The 16,655-nt window shown below is 38.4% G+C and overlaps 1 protein-coding gene across 3 annotated transcripts in view; it reads left to right on the top strand.

Annotated features, from left to right (window-relative positions):
- Positions 1-14,829, top strand: part of LOC135649594 (phospholipase D delta-like) — a 43,604-nt gene extending 28,775 nt beyond the window's left edge. The window contains exons 8-10 of one of the 3 annotated variants that reach the window (XM_065168109.1): positions 6,326-6,496; positions 12,096-12,293; positions 14,240-14,829. In XM_065168109.1, the coding sequence (XP_065024181.1) occupies positions 6,326-6,496; positions 12,096-12,293; positions 14,240-14,533 (663 nt within the window). In that variant the 3' untranslated portion in view covers positions 14,534-14,829. Of the gene's footprint in view, positions 1-6,325; positions 6,497-8,632; positions 8,825-12,095; positions 12,294-14,239 lie in introns of those variants that run through there. The other 2 variants (XM_065168110.1, XM_065168111.1) reach the window with 2 other exon arrangements.
- The last annotated feature ends 1,826 nt before the right edge of the window (positions 14,830-16,655 follow it).

Raw genomic sequence — 16,655 nt, 5'->3', positions numbered from 1 at the left:
CAACTTAAATGAAGGCACACTTGGAGTCGATGTGGAGATCGGACTCAAGGGAGGGCTGACCCGTGGAATGGTGGGCACGAGGGCCACCATCGACTCAATGAAAAAACGAGGAGCGGAGCAACTTGGGTGTAACTTGGCGAAGTACCCAAGCCGCATGAAGGGAGCCAGCATAGAAGTTGGAACGTGGAGCAGAGGCACAGTGCTTTCCTTAGACAGAGGTCAAGGACATGAACTCTTGCAGAGGCAATAGTAGGATCATGTTGTTCCATGGGTCCTTCATTCTGACGGAGCGGACTCATCTTGCATGGTGCCAAAGACGAAGGGAGCTTCGGGGCACATGCACCTTATCTCGGAGAAGCATTTGATGGAGGAACTAAGGCGACTCAATTTGCGGAGGCGAAGTTGGGTTCAGAAGGCCTTAGCACGGGGCAAGAGGACGCAGAGGCGGGTACTCTTGAAGAATATGCCACAGTGTTGCCATTCGAGTTGCTATGAAGGAAGCGGTGCGCAGCGGAGATTGTGCTGGTAGGGGCAGAGGCCCAGGATCCAGACAATGGTGCACAAATTACAATGAAGTTGGTGGACTTCGGGAGCTACTAGGCGACGGACTGTCCTAGAGTGGTGCTTCATCTAGGTGTGACCCAAGAGTGGGTGGATGAAGGTCGATTGTCAAAGGAGTGAACAAAATCGAAGGTGAAGGAGACCCTGCGATGTATTGGTAGAGGCCACACATGGAGGGTTCACAATTCGAGTTTATTCCACAAGGATCAGAATGCAATGGAGATGTCACCAGGAGGCGACATGGTGCAGCGGATCGTGGTGGAACAGTTCGTGGCAATGCGACACACACGACATAGTCCCGGGAGGGACTAGATCATATGGAGGTATGATCGGGAGCTACTGGGAGCTACTGGGAGCTCCACTTCGGTGAACAACATGACGGCAAGAAGGGCTATGGATTCAAGGAGTGAAGGCCATGGTACCGCAGAGGCGGGTCTTTCGTGCGTGCATCGAATTTTGCTTCGGATGAAAACCTTGGTCATCAGCATATGGGGGCTGGGTTTCACCAAGGGAAAAGTTCGAATGCAAGTACCAGTGAGTTCCATGGGAGGAACTTGATCATGCAGAGGTATGATCGAAGCAGCTGGAGAGTTGGACTGCTCCAGAGTTCATATTCGCTTAAGGGAGCCCGGCAAGTTAGAGGACAAGGCCGAGTAAGCGAACGTTGCTACTAAGGAAGCTAAGGAGAACAGAATCGGTGCAAACCCTACAACGTGATGGCAGAGGCCATGCATGGGAGTTGCAGTCTGTCTTTCCATCGACCAAACAGACTGCTTGGAGAACACAGAGGTGTTGAAGCAGGAGGTCGAAAGGGGCGAGGAAGCGACGACGAGTGCCGAGGGACTTAGCTACCCAAAATCAAGCATCAGTCAGAATTGAGATGGACTCAGAGGAGTGCCACAGAGACATATCTACTGATTGTGAAGAAAAGGGATTCAGAGGCGAGGCGACGGATAGTAGTGCCATGGGCATGGTAGTGCCATGGTACCGCAGAGGCGGGACTTCCGTGAAAGTCATTGATCCCTTGCTCTCACGGAGGGAGAGCGCTTGGTCGTGAAAGGGGTCGAGGAGGTGGAGCATGCAGAGGCAATCTCCAAGTACCGAGACAAGGCTGAAGGGCAGAGGCCAAGAAACTTCGTAAGACCGTTGTCAACAAGTTTCTCATCAAGATAGCCGTAAGTGAAGGACTTCGGGTCATGCAAGAGTGCACGACCAAGGAACGAAGCAGGCAGTACGCGGTGCTGTACCTTTGCTACTCAGTGGAGTCGGCGGCAGGGTTGATGGAGAAGACGGTACAATCCCAGAGGCGACCTCATTTATCAGAGAATTACTCCAAGTTGGGGTGAAAACTTCCTGCATTCCAGAAGTTCAATGGCATTGAGAAGGTGAATCGCAGTAGCTAACTCAACGCAAGGAGTGCAAACACTTCAAGTACTTCAGAAGTGTGAGCAAAGAGCAGACGAAGGCCAGTAACCAGCTCGATGCATGAAGTACAACCTCGAGGAGGCGGACGAAGTCAAGTAACATTTGCCTTCTCAACTCTTAAGAGAATGGGCAAAACCGAGTACCCCAGTTCTCTTATTTATCCAGCAGAGGAGCTCTGCACAAGTTCAAAGACCCTTCGAGGATAATGGAAGACAATAGTTGTCAAATCCTCACCAACGGTGATCAGTGCTACTGTGAGTAGATTGTCCGCTTCATTTCCCAACGAAATGCCAATCGAAAGCGGAAGTGATGCGAACCTACTTGGATGTGACAACTAACTGAAAGAAGAGTCAATGAGCAGATTTTGTGGAGGAAGGACCCAAAACTTCAGAAGTTTGCGAGGTGATGCTCGTTAAAGCTCCAACAAGCATCCACCCAGTTCAAGCAGCATGTGAAAATTTTGAGAGACTGGCGCAGTAAGGATGGTCTTTTCCTTCATTTGGTGGATCCGTAGGAATCAACGAGGATCAACACAACTCAGCCAACCCCACACCAGAGTCAGAGTCATTGGCGAGTTGAAGCAGCATGGCTGATCAAAGGTTCGACTACTCAAAAACAGCAGCGGAGAGCAGCTGGGAGCCAGGAGGTGCATTGCAGTTGGAGCAGAAGATTGAAGACTCAGCAAAGGCGAAGAGTTGCAGTGTTCACAAAGGCTTCGACGAGGACGTCGAAGGAATAAGTGGGGGAGAATGTCATGGACAAACTTCGAAACAGGGTGTTTGACGTAATGCTTATGTATGTCCGTGTCTTTTGGCATGTTCATGCCTTGTACAACATGTAGAGGGGCGGCCGAAGGCATAATAGTCCCATTTTAGTTGGGTTGGTGGCCTCTTTAGGCTTGTAAATAAAGGTTGTGTCATGTGGACACGTGCGAGAGCTTTTCGGTCTGTAATGGACCATTTTACCCTTTGTTGTGCCACTGTTCAGAGCTTGTAAAGTCTGTTTATAATTTGCATTGTCTATGAAGTGTTTTTCGGAGATGTTTGCTTGTGGATCCCGATTGAGGCGTTCTCTCTAACCCGTTCTTTCTTTTGTTGGTCCTAAGGGACAATGGGAGGCTTCAGGGAGGCTGACCTTTGCGGACGGACACGCAAGGGTGCCGCACGACTTAGGCAAATCCAGCTAAGTCCGTGTCAGCTTGGCAACTGCGTTAATGTTGACGCAGACACAGAGCAGCGTTGCTCTGCATCACATTGCTTTGCATCCCGTTGCTTTGCATTTGTATCGGCGTCGACACAAATGCTGAGTAGCCCTTTCATCGCTCGGTAACTGCGTTGATACCGACGCAATTGTCGAGTGGCCCTTTTGTCGCTTTGCATCTGTGTCAGCGTCAATGCAGTTGCTGAGCAACGAAAGGGCCGCCGACACAGATGCCGAGTGACGCTTTCATTGCTCGACAACTGCGTTGACGTCGATGCAGATGCAGAGCAGCAAAAGGGCCGCTTGGCAAATGCGTTGGCGCCGACGTAGATGCAGAGTGGCGCAATACAGAGTAGTGCCGCTCGGCAACTGCATTGGCGTCGACGCTGATGCCGAGCGGCCCGTTCGTCACTCTGCATCTATGTCGTTGTCAACACAATTGTCGAGTGGCGAAAGGGTCGGTGATGTAGAGCGACCCTCATGTCTCGTCGCTACTCTCCTCATCTACAGTAGTCACCACCATCAATTGGAACATTGAAATTACTTTTTTGCCTATTATTTTCGTATTTCTGTTGGTAAAACTGATGATGTTAAGGTAAATAAACGTAGATGTTTCACTTTCATAACTATGAGGATTCAAATATAAATTTTTTGAAGTCTAGGGACTAGGATGCTAAGGACGTCTAACTATAGGGGATAATCTGTAATTAGCCCCCTGGATGAGCCTCGTGCATTGGTTCACCCTTTTATTTCTATTGTTTTTTAGCATGGAGATGATTTGTTTGAAGTTATAAGAATGGAGAGAGGGAGGAGGACAGGTAAAGAGTTTGGTTTATAATATTATCTTCTTTTTTAAAAATATAGCCCTTTCAGATTTGCTTTTCTAGTTCGCCTATTCTCTCTTGGTTTTCAGATTGTCACAACCTTATCCAAGGTGATTATGGGCCTCTTACTTTGATGAGCATGAATCACTAGCTGAGACTATGATGGTAAATCCATCTACCCCTATAAATTAATTCAATTCTCCTCCTACATGTGATGTGGGACTAAATTGGGGTGACAGAGTTGGTCTATATTTTCAATCAACCTTTTCCTTCAAAGTCTATATGTACATAAGCTTACCTCTAAATAAGATTGTTTCCTTCAAAGTCTATGTATCAAGGCCTGCACTCATTTGCTACTTTTTTAAGCTCATCTTATTCTTGCTTAATGTATGATTTGGTTTTCCTTGTACTTCTGATCTATTATCTGTGTTATGTTTCTTTCTTCTCTATCTGTTCTTTATATTTTACTTATATCAATGTAACTTATCTTACTCTATTTTCTTCATCTGATACTGCTCATGTTTTCTTGTTTACTACACTTGTTATATGTATCCTTTTCTTTTTTCGTATGTACAAATTCTTTTATTGCTTCTTAAGTTTTGTCAATTTTAATTAACTTCAGTCAGAGTACCTTAAAAGTTTATGGAGCTAGTCATTTTTCTATCTGCTTCTCTAGAGGTGCAAACAGTACATGAAACATATGTGGACCATTATCTTCAGTGTATTTATATTGGTTTTGTCAAATGGGTTTGAGAATCTTCTTCGTTTTCTTAATTAATGCAATAAGAAAATTTTAGTATTATCACTATTTTTATTAGATTGGAAATCCATAATATGATGAAATATGAAACTATGCTGCTTGGTTTTTGTGGATCGTTACATGCTTTTCAAAATAACATTTTGATGTCCACACAGTATGTTGTGATATGCAATCCTATTGCTTATTTCCCAAGGAAATCATTGTATATAATTCTTATGTTGCTATTCCTACACCGGAAAAGATCATACTCTTTAATAAAATGTGGATGTAATTTTATCTATGCAAAATTAACTGACCAACTATAATCAACATAGTTCTTAATAAATTCTGTACAATATGCATAAATAATAAACTAGTATGGTTCCATGAACTGAATGTATAATGTTTTGGAGTATGATGATTTTTGCCTTATGGTTTATCTGGAGTTTCTTTTTTGCTTCACAGGTTGTGCTTAGATTGTAGTCTGCTCGACAAAACAGTTTTATATTTTAGTCAATAAATTTCCTTTTAACTCTCCTTTGTTTCTTATCTGTGCGTTGAATACTTTCATTGAAGGAACATGAGACCATGTCAGGCACTAAACAAAATTTTCTTCCCTAATTGTTTCAGTTCCCAACCAGAGATCAACCTATTGCTCTTAAGATGCCATATAAAATGAAACTGAATTAACCTGTTCCATGAGTACATTAATAAAAATAAATATTTTTTGGCCCCATCAAGATAAAGATAGAATTACAGGAGTGTCATTTTGGTTGGAAGTATTTCTGATGACTTCCAGCCTATCAGTGCATGCCATTTGTTTACTTCCACAAGGGCTCGATACTCCACGCCATGTAATCAAAGTAACCATTTGCATTTCCATGCTCTTCCATCCGCAGTACAAACTACAAAGTGGATCAGGTCAAGGTTTAAACCCTGATACCACTATCTATATTGAATCTTGTCAGACTGATATTGTATTGACTAGAATGACAGAATTCACCATATAACAACAACAACAACAACAAAGTCGTAAGTTCCAACTATTTGGGATCGGTTACATGGATCTTTTCCCATCATTTTAGTAGTAACCAATATACCAAAAGCCATATTGGTAGTAACTAATATAATTAAGAATGTCACTTACATTGTCAACTTGATCTTGACAACATTGGATCCATTATGCTTCTATGCAAGGTTCGCAATATCGTACCGTACCGGTATTTCGACCTGGGCTCGGTACCGGTACGGTACGGTGTACCGAGCACTATAGCACTGATACAGTGCATTGCTACAATATACTGGTGCACTATACTGCTACTATAATAGTGCACTGTAACAGTAAAATGTAACGTTGCAGTGCTACAGTGTACTGTAGTCTGTACTGCTACAGTGCATTGCTACAGAGGACCGGTAACAGGCGGTCCGCGTACCGTTAGCCTATCGGACCGATACATACCGCCCGTACCGGGCGGTACGATTCGGTATGGCAGACTCTGCTTCTATGTAACTGAGGCTTCCTATGTTGATCATATTATCACAATCTTTTAACTTTTGGAACTTATGATTCCTACAGGGCCAGACAATACAGATGATGTATGAAATTGTGGCACGGGCTCTTAAATTCATGAACCTTGAAAATGCACATCCACAAGATTATCTTAATTTCTATTGTCTTGGAAATCGTGAAGAAGCGCCAAAAGATAACTTGCAACAAGATGATCAGTCCTTGGAAAAAATCCCAGAGGTAAAGTATCTATGGCATAATTTGAAATTGTTTTACTTGTCTTTCAGTCATCAAATGGAATAGTATGAATCATTTACGTTGTATGATAAATTCAGTGGCATGGGTTGCATGGCTGTACTTTGTTGGCAAGGCATGTACTGTGCATTTTGTGCAATACAAGCCGTGTGCCCATGCATATGCTGAGTTTGCTGACAAGGACATGGTACTAGCATGCACCTCTCTGCGTTGCCTGTACAATTTTTTTGCCCTCATTTTCCTCGATTCTTTTCCTTATTCCTTCATCACGGATGGCATAGTGCTGACATAGGCATTCCACTCATCTGACACCTAATGACTACCTTAAATACTTGGAGCTTAGTTTAAAATCTCGGGTATCAAACCCATACCGGTCTCGACCAGACTACTATGGGTCCCGTATGAACCAGCATGCTGACATGTGTGCTGCCGTGCTGGTACATAATGTACCAAAAAGGGAGAGGTGGAGGAGGAGGAGGAGGAGGAGAAGGGGAGGAGGTGAGGAGAAGAAGGAGAAGAGGAGTAGAAGCAGAGGAGGAATAGGAGGCGGACGAGGAAGAGGAGCAGTACTTGGTGAGCCGGTGTGTGGCAGGTGGCACGAGAGAGGTGAGTGCAAGAGAAATCGAGAGAAGGGATCAGCGGTTGCTTTAACCCTAAATCAACAGGAAAAGAAAGGATCAAACCAATTCAGGAGAGTTAATTCCTGGTAACCAATGAACTGGCCACAAACCACCTGGAAAGGAGTGGTACATATTTTGGTTCATGTCCTTGACCGGTAAATATCATTTGGTATGGTCAGGGCGAAAATTTATCATCAAATTCAAAATTTTCATTGATGTGATTAGAAGTTAGATCTAGTTTCCTATGTACCAAAGAGGATTTCGCTATAGCTTAACCTAAAACATGGGATGTTTCAGCTAAAAATGATCAAAGCCACTGGGGCCTTTTTAAAATATATAGTCATAAACATGGTTCAAGTTAAATCTGTTTAAGCATTTTACAATGCTTCACTGGACAATCAACAGAACAGATAAAAGAGAATTCTTTTTTGTTGGCAAGACATTCCACTATCATACCGGTCATGAAAAGAAGACACTTATAAATTAGTTTAGAGATAATGATAAAGCCTCTTAAGAAAGTAATAATAATGCATCTGCATCCATAAACGAGTACTAGCAACGATAAGAAAAGTGCAATTATTGTAGAAACAGTACAAATTTTGCTCAAGTTTGAATATTTTAATCACTGGTATTATGCAACCAATAGCCAATGCTGCATGGACATGGGCGTCCGAACGCACAATATATGTCAGATATCCACATATTACAGTTACCCAACTTTTTAAGTATGCTATTTGAATGTCAAACAACAAGAACAATACATGAAAGGGATCTTTTTATGATTTCAAAACTATTTATTCTAGTTCCCAAGAATAGCATTATGATTGACTAGAGACTATATTGTTATTTTTATACTGTCAGATCAAGGTGCTGGGATTGGAATTAGTCGAAGATCAAGCCAAACAAATGATAAAAAATAGAAAATTATTAAATGCAAAAAGATTCTTTTAGCTTTTATTTCCTAAGATATTTAACTTTTAAAAATATATGAAATCAGCATGTGAAAGATTAAAAAAGTATGTAAAAATATTAACAAAAATAATGAAGTGTAGTTCATAAAAATATGATTGAGATATAATATATTTCAAATTAAAGACTCAAAATTTATTCATAGCTCTGAATATAGTGACAAATCTCATTATATCTCCAATACTCATCTGATCATCATATGAATAAAGAGTTTGGTAATGCAAAAACAAATAAATACATACTTTATTCCAATAAAGTGCTCTTGAAATTTTAGGTTAATAGGGAATCATTATTCTTCTCTAATATGGCATATTTATTTCCATAAAAGGTTAGGGGTTACCTTCTGTTTTTGTTGGCTTACACTAGTTAGCGGTGGTCAAATCCAGCTGTTTTTGTTGGTTTTTATCTTTTCCTGCCAACGCGACCTTTTGATGGCAGCAAAAAGATTGAACTTAAATATTTTATATTTAAGTTGTTTTAAGTCAATAATGGAACTATTTGGTCATTTGTCAATTTAAAATCATTTTGGCAGAATCCTTCCTGAATATTAGAGCTGAACTGGAGTTATATATTATATATTCATTAAGACTCTCTTCCCTAATTTTTGGAGCACTGGTCTGGAATCAATACACCAAAACTTAATTGACATTTTAAACTGATTTCTTACATCACAACTTCCACCCGTTCCTGCTGCCAGATGAGATGAGTACCAACAACATGTTTTACAGAGTCCTGGCTATTTAAGGGTAAGAACCAAAGATCAATAGGTAATTTGTGCATGTAAGTAGTAATTTCTGTTGATTTTCAATCGTTACTGTGATGCTATTTTTTCTTGAAGTAAATCTTTGTTCTATGGCTGGCTTAGCAGTTGATTCATTAGTAGGATGATTGTTTAATTAATTATCTTTCATAGTTCATCGTTAATAATTTTCTTTCAGCGTTGAAAACTTCATATTTATAGTGTAAAGTGTAAACCCTTCATTAGAAATATTGAAGTATTGAACAACATTCTAGTTCACCTCCTTTTTTTCTCTTTACTGTTTCTGTTATGTGGAAACTGTCTAACGTTGTGATCAACATGCTCCATAATGCTGAAACCTAAAATTACATAGATGTAATCATTATTTAGTTCATAAATTCGCTAATTTCCGTAAATGCATTGGAAATATCATTTTTAAGGGATTAAAATGAATAAAAATATCGTTATTCATTTAAATGAATAAAAATATCATTATTCATTTATGAAGTCCTCAAACATTTTTATCAGATTCACTTCATATTAAATGACGAGCCATTTGAAAAAAATAAACAACAAAGTCCTGTATTGTACATGTTTGATGTGGATGTAATCAAGAATCATCATACCCAGGTGGTGTCGGTCCACGGGAGGATTGGTAGATATCAGTCAGTACTGATGTACATAATGTCAGTACGCTAGTATGCACCAGTTTTCTAGAAAAGGCTGAACAATGGTTGAAAGTTTATAGAAAAATCCTATGATAATTTTATTTTATTTAATTAAGAATAGAGTGTATATGAGGTGTAAATAAATGCATAAGATAGTGATTAACCTAAATACTTCCAATTTGGGTCTAAATATAAGACAATCGAACTAATTAAGACTAACACAAGAGAATGACCTTAATCATGTTTAATCTTTGTAAATATGTGTTAATACGTCTCTAATTATATTAAATGATAAATAAACATACAAAGAAGCAAAATACCTTCAAATTGGAGAGAAATTCCATTGGATCTTCAGTTTCAGTCTGTTTTTATCCAAATTAATAGCTTGATTACCACTAATTGCTGATTAGAAACTTTAATCACAAGCAAGAGTGTGAGAAAGAGTGAGAATGAGAGTGTTAATGAGTGAGTGTAAGTGAGTGAAATAGGGGGAGAGGGGGCGATTTAAAGCTCCAAATGAGGCCCCAATGGTCAATTTGATCGTTGGGGCCAAACTTGACCCAATTTGGATCGGTATTGCTGAAATTTTGATTGTACCACCTACCAACCCATATCAGTTGATACAACATAAGTTTCGACTGCGTTGGCTGATACATCACCTGTACTTATCGATACATCACCCATACTTATCGGTATTGGTGAAATTTCGATTGTACCAACCCATATCAGTTGATACAGCATAAGTTTCGACTGTGTTGGCTGATACATCATCCTCATACAGGTCAGCTAACGGACCGATATGTATGACCATTTCGTACCATTTCGGGTGGTATGTCAAACTAAGGTCTGCAATACCGTACTGTACCGGCATTTCGACGTTGGCTCGGTACGGTACAGTATAGTATACCAAGCAGTACGCCTTGGCGTACCGAGCGGTACACCTAAATTAGGGTGTAAAACCCTCCGAAAATACTTGAAAATAAAAAAAAAGTTAGGATAGTGTTTTTAAGTTAGAAATAAATATAGTAATAGTATAAGTTTAGCAAAATTAATGTAAATTAGGTAAGAATAGTATCACATATCTTTTTCGAGCTTTAAGGAAGTCTTGTTCCATCATATATATGTCAAACACATAAAAGAAACATTAAATATGTAATTTTGATCCAATATGATTCAAATTATGATAAAATCATCATTAGATACACTAATTACATAATTAACATAGTTAATTTTTCACTAATTACTTCTCTTTCAACACTACAAAAATGACAAACACCCTAATAGGTATTAAACACATTGAATTGACATAAAATCGAATAAATTTCGATTAAATTATCATTAAAATGACTAATCGCAGCATTAAATAACTTTACTAAAACCTAATTAAACCTATTTTACCATCATATATATGTCAAACACATAAAAGAAACATTAAATATGTTATTTTGATCTAATATGATTTAAATTATGATAAAATCATCATTAGATACACTAATTACATGATTAATATAGTTAAATTTTTATTAATTACTTCTCTTTCAACACTATAAACATGGCAAACACCCTAATAGATATTAAACATATTGAATTGACATAAAATCGAACAAATTTCGATTAAATCATCATTGAAATGGCTAATCGCAGCATCATAAATATTTTTCAATATTTAATATGCATGAAACACACTAATCATAATATTAAAGATCTTAATTGCTCTCTAATTAAAGAAAGAGAATACATATCTCTTGATTTGAAAGTTCTTCCTCTTAATCTTCCCAAATTAGCCTCGATTGAATTCACAAATCGTTGTTTTATAGAGTTTAGGAGAGAAAAAAGAGTTTAGGAGTGAAATAGGGAAGAAGAAGAGTTTATATACTATGAGAAAGGGCTCCAACGGTCAATTTGACCGTTGGAGCACTGTAGCACTATTACAATGCGGGAATTGACCGTTGGAGCATTGTAGCACTGTTACAATGCGGTAACGGTCAATGTCGACCGTTACCGAGTTGTGCCGGGCGGTAACGGTCGAAATTTCGATCGTTACCACTCAATATTGCCCTGTATCGTCCGATACGGGGCATTTTTAAACGTTCTGCCCGGTTGCGGGCGGTCCGCGTACCGGTATCCCATCAGACCGGTATGTACCGCCCGTACCAGGCGATATCATTCGGTATTGCCTACCTTGCATCAAACATTGGATGTAATTTGAAAGCTGAATATTTATAGCTAGTGACTTTTTTGTATTTTAGCTCCATATTTGTCCTGTTGATGTTGATTTTGACATGGGAGATCACACTGTTTCCAATAAATCCTCTGTATCTTATGGATTGTCTCAAAATTGTTACGTCTGAAGTTTGCAATTAGCATTATGATCTTCACATTGCGACAAGGCTACTTCTATTTTATTCTCTAATGTGCCTTGCTTAATATTGTCTTTGTAGAGACTTACATATCATAGAGGTTTAACTCAAAGGAAATGAGTATCTAGGTTGTCATACTCTATATAGATTACTTTTAGAAAATAACCAAGTGCTTTTGTACCATGCTTCACATTTAATATCTAAGTATTCCATCTTGAATGAACTCAGGAATTGTCACAAAAGTTTCGGCGGTTTATGATCTATGTCCATGCAAAAGGGATGATTGTAGATGATGAGTATGTTATAATTGGTTCAGCCAATATCAACCAAAGATCTTTGGCTGGTTCAAGAGATACTGAGATAGCCATGGGAGCCTATCAGCCTCATCATACATGGACTAAGAGAAAAAGACATCCACATGGCCAGGTCATTGCCATTTATCATCTTTTATGTTTCATCCTTCTGTATCACTTTATAATTCTAAATCTAAACTTTATTTAACCATCTCCAAACATTTATTATACATTGAATATGTATAATATATGAAAGATTTTAGTATCACTATCATAAAATATATGAGTCTGTATGTATTCTTCATCATGTGAAACTTGGTATTCCTTTCTAACTACCCTTATAGAACACTGTGCAGTTATGTTATAGTTCATTGCTGATTGAACTTCTTTCTACTGCTAATTTGAGGCATCGTTCAAAGAAGTTTGAGTTTAAACATATATTGAGTAACTTATCATGCTACTGTAAAAATGATAAGCTTTGTGCCTTTCCACCATATGAAGAAAAAATTATTTAGAAATACCATATTGTTTGGGAACTACAGGCATCTGGTCCAATTATCAAATTATCCATGAGATGAAACCTTGAGTCCCATGTCTGGGACTTCAAGATTATTTGGATCATTAGTTGAGAATTGTTGTGATATACAGTTAATCATTTTAGAAACACATTAAATCATGCTTTTCCATGCTATCTCACAGGCCTGCTGATTGGCATAGTGACATGTGACAAGGACCTCTATGAGTGAGTTGGTAGATCAACTTAGAATATTAAAGACAAGTCTCCTGTACAGTGGTGTTTGTCCCAACGAATTTCCAGACTCAAGTTTAGGAAAGCTTTCTAACTTGCAAAGTGCAAGAAAACAAAGAATGCATGTGTTGGGTGGAAGAATGAAACAGGAAAAGATTGTATTGTCAAAGAATGCGTTGGACAATATGACTACAACATGGATGTAGCTAATTAACTATGGTTCCACTTTTGTGTGACTTCATTTGAGTTGTTTCTATTTTGTTTTGTTTTTTCCTTGAAGACCAGCCAAAGTACATAAAAAACTGCACAATGCTAGACATGTTTACCTTCAAAAAAGCAAGAGATAATTTGTTTTGGAAATTAGGGATTTTGCTGTGTCAAATCACAGAAGAAAGCTTGTGAAGAGACTGCTGGAACAAGAAAAGCTTTGGCATTTCCGATCCTATAGGTGGTTAAAGGTTTAAATAACACGTGTTGATGGCTAGAGGATAGGTGATGATGTGCTTGAACAGGTACATGTAAGTATTCTTTATTTTACAATAAAATACCAAATTACAATAAAATCCCATCATAGTAAATCGTCAAAATCAATTCAATTCATATCAATATTCCAGTGACAAGAAACTCAACATCAAGTACCCTCTGATAGTTGAATACATAAAAATCAAAATCATAAAAAATAACTTGATGTTGAATGAAAAATATGGAAAAGTTAAAAGTTTGTATCGTTTTCCTACAGCATCTGAGAAATTTCATGATATGTGATGGACCTTAACTTTTTTCTGACTGAAAGAGAGTTCCTTGCCAATGATAAACCCTATGATAGATGTGGTGCTGATGCAGTGATAGAAATTTAAATGGAGAATGTTGGAGGTAGTCATATTATGCATTAGCTAGTTTGTGGGAATAGCTGATACAAAGTGATCCAATTTTAGTCGCCCTTCCAGGTGGACTAAACCAGGTGTTGGTGGAACCAAGTCACCCTACGCAAGATCAATTAAAAGTGTAACTGAAAAAATGGATCTCTCAATAGACTAACTTGCTGATGAATGGGACTCAAGATGCTTTCCTTAATTGGCAAACTAAAGCAGCTGATTGGTTAGCCAGATGGAAAGTTTTGGTGCTTTTGTGGTAATTGTATTAGTACAAAACCAGACAAAAGTTTTCTAGTACTTACACATCTGTTCCTGCTTTTAGTTCTTGTTGTAGCACTTGTTGCATTTGCAAGGTGGTACTGAAGTACCATCATAGTTTACCTTTTTCAAAGAGAATTTTGATATTGCATATTATACCAAGCGCAATGCATATTAACAAAATTTGAATTGCTCCAGGTATATGGATATAGGATGTCATTGTGGGCGGAACATCTCGGTATGATAGATGACCGTTTCAAGGAACCCAACAGTTTGGAGTGTGTAAAGTTTGTGAACAAGATAGCTGAAGAGAACTGGTCGAGATACACTGCAGAGGAAATAACACCACTGACAGGTCACCTACTGAAATACCCTGTCAAGGTGGAAGCTGATGGCAAGGTCGGGCCCCTGCCCAACCAGGAGTGTTTCCCTGATGTCGGTGGCAAGATTCTAGGAGCTTATACTGCTCTTCCTGATACACTCACCATGTAGCTAGTTTCAGTTCTTGAAAGTTATCTCAAATCCACCAACACAATAAAGTTTCTGTAAGAATATATTATTTGAAATATTGTCCTTGTGTAACATTATGGAGGAGAGAAGGTTTGAAGTGTTGTAGTGTTGTTCCTGTATATGTTATTCTCCTTTTGTATTCTACAATTTGTATTGAGCTGCAACTTTGACAAATAAAATTGAGGTTGTAAATGGATTACTAGTTTGTACTCTTATAAAGTAGAATGATGTGATGTTCTGCAGAGTGACATTTGATTTTATGTATCATGTTACCATTACGTCAACATTTGCATTGTTGTGTGTGATATAGTGATTCATTAGCTACTAAAAGCCTTCTCATGTCCACATCTCCAACATGGTGTGAGAGAAGAATTCCTGATCCAACGAAGTGCGAGGCATCTCTAAACCACTTTGATGTCGACGCGTTCCGGCTCCACTCGTCCTGATCCAATCAGGACTGTGCATCATTTGGATCTTCTAAGTTATAACGAGACGCATAACTGCAAAGCCGAACCGCGACAAGGGAGAGTTTAATGAGGCAGTTTGGGCTTCGAACAGCTGCAGCAGCTCTATAAGACTCGGGTACAGTGATTTCCTTCTCTTCTTTCCTCATTTGAGCCATAATAAATCTACATATAGTCTGCTCTGGTAGAGGGAGAACCTGGATACTTGCTAGTTAGGGGAGCATCAAGGAATTCCTTCTCTTCTTCTTCCATTACCACTGCTCTCTCTCTCTCTCTCTCTCTCTCTCTCTCTCTAACTCTCTCGTTTTGGGAGACAGATGAGTTTGGCCTCTATCTCTATCTCTAGCTCTGCAAGACTCACTTAGAGTGATTTCCTTCTCTTCTTCCCTTATCATGTGAACCACAAGATACACAGTCTGCTCTAGTTAGAGAGAGAACTGGATACAGGCTAGTTAGAGAAGTTGACTTTCTTCTATTCTTTCCTTCGCTCGCTCTCTTTTCTCTCTTTTTTTTTTTTTCTCTCTCTCTCTCTCTATCGTGTGGACAGAGCCACTGGGGTGACGGAGATGACGGGGTGTTAGATTATATAGTAATATTCAATTATATAAAATATATTATGGATATGATTAGATTTTGATTATAATTACCTATCAGACAGAAAATATAATTATAAAATAATTCATCAAAAGATAACTTTGATTGAGAGGGATTTTTCTAATTACTTATCATAGAATATCTATTCTCGCCTATAAATAGATAATACCTTCTAAGAATTATACACATAATGATTAATTATGCGGATACATGGATAAATGAATTGTATGATATTATTAAGAAATTACAAATCTTCTCTTATCTCTCCTTAATCATGTGAATTAGTTATCGAGATATTACATATATTCTCTTGTATCCCTTTATTCCTAAATCTAACGTTCATAATAGTCCTGTAAAAGATAAGAAAAGAGGAGAAGACGAATCTAGTTCTCCTTATAGGTCGATATTATTACAGATCTCGGATCCGATGATGGTATGCTAGTAGATCAGAGAAAATATTTTAGTATCGAAAGGTACGTATCGTAAATTTAGAGATCTATTGTTATTTGATTTTAGATTTCGGCATTAAAGTTTTTTGTAAAATAATAGCTTATGATTTTTATGTTTACAATTGATATCAAAGCCATGATTTTGAAATCAAATACTTTAGATCTATTTGTTAGTACCTTTCACTCATGAAGAGGTGTTAATTAGTTTTTATTTACGTCGCATGAATGAATCATCAATATTGCTAGTATGCTTTTCTATCCGATTCATTTTATCGCTTGCTTATGAGCGATGTAAGGTTCCTCGTGTTTGATTGATAGACCATTGTCGATAGCTTATTGTTGATGATATATTATTGAGGGTGGCCTCTGGTGATTGCTCGCCTAATTGTAGCCAATGACTATGCAGCACCACTATGTGCAGTGATTGCATCTCATGCAATAGCTACGAATGGTAGTTACATCGCCACGCGAAGGTGATGGCCACGCACAACGACGATCTCATGTAGAAAGGGAGGTTAGGTTTTTCTTTTGACTAAAAAGATAGTTTTATCCTAAAAAATAAGAGAAATATGTGTCCTTAAATTTTAATTTTTCTTT

Source organism: Musa acuminata, chromosome BXJ3-9 (genome assembly GCF_036884655.1).
Source record: "Musa acuminata AAA Group cultivar baxijiao chromosome BXJ3-9, Cavendish_Baxijiao_AAA, whole genome shotgun sequence".
NCBI classification, from domain to species: domain Eukaryota; kingdom Viridiplantae; phylum Streptophyta; class Magnoliopsida; order Zingiberales; family Musaceae; genus Musa; species Musa acuminata.
This window is presented reverse-complemented; position numbering and strand designations above follow the sequence as displayed.